The sequence below is a fragment of the Berghia stephanieae genome, chromosome 1 (assembly GCF_034508935.2).
Source record: "Berghia stephanieae isolate SIO BIC M18660-M18661 chromosome 1, UCSD_Bste_1.3, whole genome shotgun sequence".
In the NCBI taxonomy this organism is placed as follows: domain Eukaryota; kingdom Metazoa; phylum Mollusca; class Gastropoda; order Nudibranchia; family Aeolidiidae; genus Berghia; species Berghia stephanieae.
Window position 1 is genome coordinate 47,459,175 of NC_088360.1, and position 7,873 is coordinate 47,467,047.

At 35.4% G+C, this 7,873-nt stretch overlaps 1 protein-coding gene across 5 annotated transcripts in view; it reads left to right on the top strand.

Moving 5' to 3' along the window:
- Window positions 1-576: 576 nt before the first annotated feature.
- The window catches only part of LOC144976530 (atrial natriuretic peptide receptor 1-like), a 52,930-nt gene continuing 45,633 nt past the window's right edge, over window positions 577-7,873 (top strand). For 3 of the 5 annotated variants that reach the window (XR_013646117.1, XM_078920824.1, XM_078920830.1), the window contains exons 1-5: window positions 599-1,262; window positions 1,797-2,052; window positions 2,576-2,685; window positions 4,781-4,941; window positions 6,479-6,631. Coding sequence is in view for 4 of the 5 variants with exons in the window: in XM_078920824.1 (XP_078776950.1) it covers window positions 902-1,262; window positions 1,797-2,052; window positions 2,576-2,685; window positions 4,781-4,941; window positions 6,479-6,631 (1,041 nt within the window). In the remaining variant the exon portion in view is untranslated. Of the gene's footprint in view, window positions 1,263-1,796; window positions 2,053-2,575; window positions 2,686-4,780; window positions 4,942-6,478; window positions 6,632-7,873 lie in introns of all 5 variants that reach the window. The other 2 variants (XM_078920827.1, XM_078920838.1) reach the window with 2 other exon arrangements.

Genomic DNA, 7,873 nt, shown 5'->3' on the forward strand with positions numbered 1-7,873 from the left:
ATAGCGCAATATCCACTAAACGTACTCAAAGCGCTTTACAAAAGATCCCTGACCAATATGCAACAAAGAGAACGAAAAACGACGGCTGTTGGGCGACATTACAATTTTCCGACAGAGACAATGCTATTTAACGGCCAGGTACTCATTTCACACATGAGTACGATGAGATAATGTGAGTATAGAGACTGTTCTAAGGACTCAACTTTGTGCCGAGCGAGGCTCACAATCGATATCTGAAATAAATTAATGTTTTCTAGCAAAAAGTATGTTTTTTCAGAAGACTGCAGTGCTGTTATCCTCATTGTGATTTCGTCACACTTGTGTCGATAAATACCGCGTTTTCTCTACTAATTATTTTATCGCAGCTGGTCTCTTAGTTCCATAATGGCATCTTCAGATTTCTCACCCATTACACGCCAACAATAAGTCAAGGTGGTATTGGATTCTGATGGCCAGAGACTATAGTTACGGTGGGCGTTACAATACTATGGCTTACAGCAAACTCTGATAATAATTATGAGTTGTCATGGAAACAGCAGAAGTATCCTCAATAGGCATGTACAGTGGTATAAAAGTGAGAATGAACATTTCCAAAAATGACGAAGCTCTTATTGTTTATCTGGGTTGTGAATATTGGTATATTATAACATATTTTAAAATAAAAAAATCTCTAAGAAGAAATCTTTTTTTCTACGCCCAATTTTCTCTCGTTATTTAAATAAAGATATCGAATATTATATCGATCAGTCAGTTCTAACGAAAAATGTGTATAACAGTTGAATATAACATAAACATGTTCAGATGAAAGGAGGACATTTCAAGGACTTTGGAGGTTGAAGCACGTTTAGTTTGCATAAAATAAACCGCTTTCCATAAATAAGAAACCCCGAAGGAAATAAAGATGGTTACAAACGTTTCTCGAATTTTCGATAGACTATGGAGCAGAAATTTATTTTTGATTATTGTCTACTGTTATACCATAGCTGTGGTCATAAAACCAAGCAATGCGTCAAACCATACCAAGCATGACGTCAATATTGTCATCTTAGAAAGCACAGGCGTGACCGACAATGGATCCACTTATCACGTGAGATATTTGGATAGTCTTCTAAGACTGGCTGTGCACGATGCTAAAAGCAGATACGGTGAGCACATCAATCTCCATGTCAAACACGTAGAAGTTGTCTGTGGCCCAAGTATGATTGGTTATTTGGCTGCTCGAGAATTCTACAAATCGAAGGTTGACCTGTTTCTAGGACCAGGTAAGTTGGAGATGGCTAATATTTATAATTCCGTCATCTTGTTACGCTTGAAAAAAAATATTCTGGTCAACATTAAATCTCTGTCAATTAGCGTTTTTACTCCTCATCCTCCTCCTCCTCCTCCTCCTCCTCCTCCTCCTCCTCCTCCTCCTCCTCCTCCTCCTCCTCCTCCTCCTCATCCTCTTCCTCCTCCTCCTCCTCCTCCTCCTCCTACTTTTACAACACCACCAAAAGGACTGAGATAGATCCTGGGTGAAGATAATATTTTTTTTCTGACCCTCCTGTCCACCCAGCATTTATTGGGTAGCTGGGTCTGTAAGATCTGATGGAAAATACTTTGCGATAGACTCACGTCCTATCCAAGGGTAGCTAACAATTTTTATTGCCCGTTTAACCTCCGGTTCCGTTGGCCGAATGGCTCTGAAAGACTATTTTTTCTTTTTTTAAAAATAATTTTATTTCTTCCTGACATCATACTGTATTGAGACTATTGATCACACGTCTTTAAAATGTTGTGTTACTATTTGTTTCCAGCCTGTAATAGTGGTCTGTTACCTCTGGGTTACATGTCTTTGCAATGGAATCTGCCAATCATCTCACCCCGTGGGAATACTCGAGTCATTCGTAACACAACCATCTTTCCCAACATTATCTCACTGCACCCTTTTGACAAGTTTGAACTGGTGCGGTTCACAATCTACTTGCTCAACAAGTACAATTGGGAACATATATCCATCTTCACAGACAAGGATCACAGACAGCTGGCCACAACAGGAGATAGTTTTTATAAGTATATCGTTATTATTATTATTATTATTATTATTATTATTATTATTATTATTATTATTATTATTATTATCATCATTATTATTATTATTATTATTATTATTATTATTATTATTATTATTATTATTATTATTATTATTATTATTATTATTATTATATTATTATTAATATTATTATTATTATTATTATTATTATTATTAATATATCAATAATAATAATAATAATAATAATAATAATAATAATGATAATAATAATAATAACAATTATCGCTTTTGTCATCATTATCATCATCATGATCATCGTCAATATCATCATCATCATCATCATCATCATCATCATCATCATCATCATCATCATCATCATCATCATTACCTTACCATCATCATCTTCCTCCTCCTCCTCCTCCTCCTCCTCCTCTTCTTCTTCCTCCTCCTCCTCCTCCTCCTCCTCCTCCTCCTCCTCATCATCATCATAATCGTCGTCGTGGTAATCGTAATTTCAATCATAAATTTGTGTTCTCTTATCAGATACCTGGAAACGTCTCCTTTATATTGGTCCTACATTCCAATACGTTCCACCGATCTTACGGCAAAGGACTGTGATAAGAAGTTAATTGAGGCAAGCAGAAATTCACGAGGTAATGCAAATTGATGTAATATTGCAATAGGGTAGAGAAGTCGTGACGTCACACCTTCTACTCTGCGGATCCAAAATCCTTGGAAATGTATATGTAACCAGTTCTTCGGAGGAATAAAACAATGAATAGGTTACACATTGAATCATAATGCGGCATACCTATTTTAGTAGCAGGATGTTTAGGCAGTTTTCTTTTGGGATCACAGGACGTAAAAGAGCGAGGATGATTGAACTTAATTGACGAACAGCATATCATATTTAGACTAGAAAACAAGATGCCATCACCAACTCAACCATTAGACAAGGTAGGATCCAGTCCTCCGGAATAGTGTTTTTACACTTCCAATGAGACTGGAAACAGTTTTTGGCATTGCACTTTTGTTCCCTATTGCTCTAAAATATATCACATAAAGTGGTGCAAGGTACCCGTTTTTTTTCTTTGGGGGGGGGGGGGGGGGGGAGGGGGGCATGTTAGATGATGATTTGCAGGTGTGTGAAAAAATAATATTTAATTATATTAGATTTAACACAACTACTGGTAGAAAGAATGCTTGCGCCATTAGATATTAATTGCACTTCTGTGTTAGAAGTAAAACATAGCAGAAGAGTTAATATAATTATGTTATGTAAGAATTAATACATGTGGTGTGTGCGTGTGTGTGGCGTTAACACGTTTAATTTAACGCATGCGGGGTTAGTTGTGTAACAATTTGACGACTGACACACAGGGTCCTTATTCATGACCTGGGATTAACCTGTGGAGAGGCAGTTTGCATGTAACATTATTTCCTCTTGCTTAATAGGATTCAATAGTCTGATGTCACGTCCGCCCAGTAACTAGCAGTTTGGTTCTAAATAAAGAAAACGGTATTTTTTATTCTTCATGCTGGCTAGAACTTTTTCACATGTCATGGGATCAGAATGTATAAAAGTCAAAACATGATCATATTTAGAATGTTTTTCTCCACTTTTATGTTCGTTGGAGAAGTAGGCTATTTCATAAGGGCGTCCGCTATTGTTCCGATAGTTATTATTAGGGAAGTGACGTCACGACTGTTGAAGCCTATTGGGGCTCTTTGGCTTTCTGATTGATCAAACCTTCGGAAAAAGCCTTTCTTACTGTTAATGCTGGTAAAAAGAGAAAAAGAATAAAAATAATCAAGTTGTATACGTCGTCATTTAAAAGAATAGTATAGATATTATGGCACTGTGAATCATGACGCATAAGGTTTGTTATAAATGTAAGATTTATTTAATCAGTTAACTGCCTTGCTCTGGAAAAACTCGTGTATAAAAATTTGTCTAGAAAACTCGTCCTTCAAATGTCGATCGATTTAAATGACCCTCATCTTGGCAAAACTCTCAACCCTAGGACTTCGTGAGGTCCCAGGTTTAAGAGTTTTTGCCAGGATGAGTTATCTGGCCAATTTTTTTTTGTATTCGTGTTTTTCCATAGTATGGCAGTTAACTGGTTAATGATCGTTATCATTATCACTTCCAGAGCGACATTGTCTTCCCAATAAAATAATACTTATTCATAATACACGCATTAGGCAACCAAACGTTTCGAAATGTCCGTATTTTCCAATCAATTATTCAATGACATAACTAGTATTTTATTTTGGCCAACATATACTTTCCCTCTAGTATCGACGGATCAAGATGGCCCTATAATTGTCATAATGTCAAGGTAAATCTTTTTAAAAAGAAAAAAAAAACAACCCCCAAAACCAAGACAAAATAAAAAAAATAAATAAAAAGACCAACCCATCTCCTCAAAAAGCAAAATAAAACAAAATAAATAAAAACCCCAAACAAAACATTAAAACAGACAAACGAGATTTCAAGTTTTGACAAATAAAAGCAGATAATATTATTGGAAGTATACAGTTTCAACCCAAAATGAGAAAAAAGATGTGTTTTATCTCATTTTGATTCTTTCATTCCCAGAAGCTAGAGGTGCTTAATTGAACCAATTAAGATGGAAAGAAAATTTAAGTGAGTAAATATATGACCCATATAAAAGGGCAAACGTGTTGTCCACCTTTATATGAATCACATTTACTCACTTTATTTTCCATACATTTCATTCCCAGTTTTTGTGCTCATCATGAATATCAACGATGTCCGATTCCTACTGCTTCGTGCCAAAAGGCTAGGAATGACATCAGGGGAATACGTATATATTGTCCCAGAATTCTTGGGACTTGCGAGGATCTCCAGTGATGTTTGGCGTCGATATGATTCCACAGACGTGGTAAGTTAGTATGAAAATGATGATCCTAAAATTTTTCATATTCTACTCCAGTGCGAATATCAACCTAGCTCTAGAAGGAGACGGCTCAAATATTTGAAAGAGTGTTGGTTTTGTAACCAACACTCAAGAAATTTCTCTTAAAGATAGAACAGCAAAACTTTTGAAGTGGTATCAAGCACGGCACACCCAGAGCTGCCAACCTGAAATCCCATTCGTAGTTTCCATGAGAAAAATAATAGTGATAATAATGGTATAGATTTATAGTGAGCCAAACATCCCTTCTTCAGGAGGGCTCTGGGCGCATTACATAGATTAAGCCCTAACACAGTACACGAACAACGCTAATTATACACATAATCAAAAGAAAGCCTGTCGGAATAAGAATGTCTTCAATCGACGCTTGAATTCCTCTAATGAAGACGAAGAACGTATCTCTAGTGGTAGTTAATTCCACAACCTTGGGCCAGAATGCTGAAAGGCGCGTTCACCAGCCTTCACTCGACAGCGGGGTGTTTTCAATTCGAGGTCGTTTGTTGATCGAAGCGATCGCTGTGGGTTATACCGTTCAATGAGGTTTGAGAGATATGCTGGTGACGAGCCCTCCAAGCATTTGAAAACGATAATTAAAGATTTATATTTAATCCACTGGTCCACTGGCATCCAATGCAGCTGCTGTAGTAATTCGGGAGCTGCAGTTTTCCTGTCTTTCTGCAGTACAACGGAAAAATTCGTGTATAAAAAAATTTGTCTAGAAAACTCGTCCTTCAAATGTCGATCGATTTAAATGACCCTCATCTTGGCAAAAACTCTCAACCCTAGGACTTCGTGAGGTCCCAGGTTTAAGAGTTTTTGCCAGGATGAGTTATCTGGCCAAATTGTTTTATATGCGTTAAAAATAGAGAAACGTCACTATGAATAGCTTTAGAAATAAATAATTTACCTTAAACATTATAAATATGCTCCAGTATATATGTCCCCTGGAGCCAAGCTTCCCGTTTTACATGATTTATTGAATCAAACACGCCCATGCTATTCTGTTGCTGGAGCCAAAAATTTGTAAGAAGACGAAGTTTTTAATTTCGTAGTACTAAAAAAGGTCTGCAGACTGAAGATTTCCTTTATAGCGGGTTTTAATTAATTAATACTTGATAAGAAATTGATGAATTCACAAAATGATTATTTTTTACCACTCTGGATGCTCAATGTAATTGGATCTAATTTAATATTAAACATGATATAGTAATAAATGAAATAATCAATGACGGATATTGTAATAGCACAAGTAGAAATATGTAGACATGACCAGCAATGTGTATTAAGAGATGGAAACTCTGGTTTTGAATTGGCAGTTGAGAAATACACGAAGCAAGTTGAAGTGTACTGGCGTGGTTCACTGTATAATTGATTGTTTTTGATTTTTATGCATTCATATTAACATTTATCGATTATGACAGACTCGATAGTATTGTGCAAATGTAACCAAAATGTAAAAAAACAATCATTATTTTTCACATCATCACTGAAAACCCCCCATCAGAAAGCAAGACAGGCCTTCCGATCTGTTCTATTCATCAATGTTCTTACCAAACCAAGAAGTATGTTCGACGATATTGTTGAGACTCTGAACTACATGACGTTTGGGAACCGTACAGATCTCTACAAGCAAGATTCAGGGTCAATGGTAGATGAGGTATCATTAATACGTTATAAGTTATCTGGAGCGAAAAGTTTTAATTTAGGTACATTTGAGTATAGCAGCGTTAGAAACGCATGAAATAACAGAGAATTAAAAGTCTTTCAATACGACGACAACAACAGCAGAAAAAGAACATTGAATATAGGATACGATAAGTTTTGGATCTATCATATCTATTGTCTGATTTTTTATTAATGGCGCGTGTTTTTCTGGTTTTTCTCAGCTGTCCCTCTATCAAAAGTTGTAAAAATTTGTGTCAACCTCCGAATCAATTTGTCTTAACTGAATCTAGATTTTGGACCATATTGATGCCATATTAAATAAGTCTTCTTTTTTAAGACCTATAAAAACTACTTTAAAACAGCCGACATAAAATTCGATATTTTACACTGTAAAAAATGAAAACAAGTTACGCACCACAAAGTATGAATGAATTCATCTATAGAGCAGTAAAGTTAGGTGCCCCAAACGTAAACAAAGGTCGAGAAGCACATGGCAAACCACATGTTCCTGTCTTGACAGCTCACGTTCCAATGTAAATAATAGAAAAAAATAACCTTTAAAATTTGGCTGTTAGGTGGCAAAAGAAACACATATTCATAAATACTCGATCATGCATCAAATAATGTCTAGATATGGATATTTTATGGAACAAAAGGTAAAATTTTCTAAAATTTATCAAAAGTTACAGTCTATCTATTTTTAGACCAGAGCAAATTATTGCGCTGGTGTGAACAAAACGAGAATTATTCGGAGCCTGATTTTCATAATAATTTAGCCTTATATTATTATTTCTGCAACTGTTAGATTTTATGTAAACATATTTTCAATACTGAAAGTGTATTGCCTACAACTCAAACTACAAAATTGGGAGACCTATATTGTGCGTAAATTATTCCGGTCCCTAACGGAAATCACTAGCAACTTGTTATTGTTTACGTTTGGGGCACCTAACTTTACTGCTCTATATCTAAAAAATCTTGTGCTGACGCAGTATGCGTTCACGTCATACTTCTTTCCAAATAATAATAATTCGCTTTAAGTGTTATAAACATACCACTTATGTAGTTTGTATTAAATTTGAATTTATTATTTATGGCATATTATCTACATCATGTCGCAATTACCAAAGATTTATATGAAATCTTTCGCTTTAAATCATTTGAAATAGTGATTGTATACTCAATATTGTCAAATTAATAAACACTGTTTATATAACTTTGACAAATTTTTGTC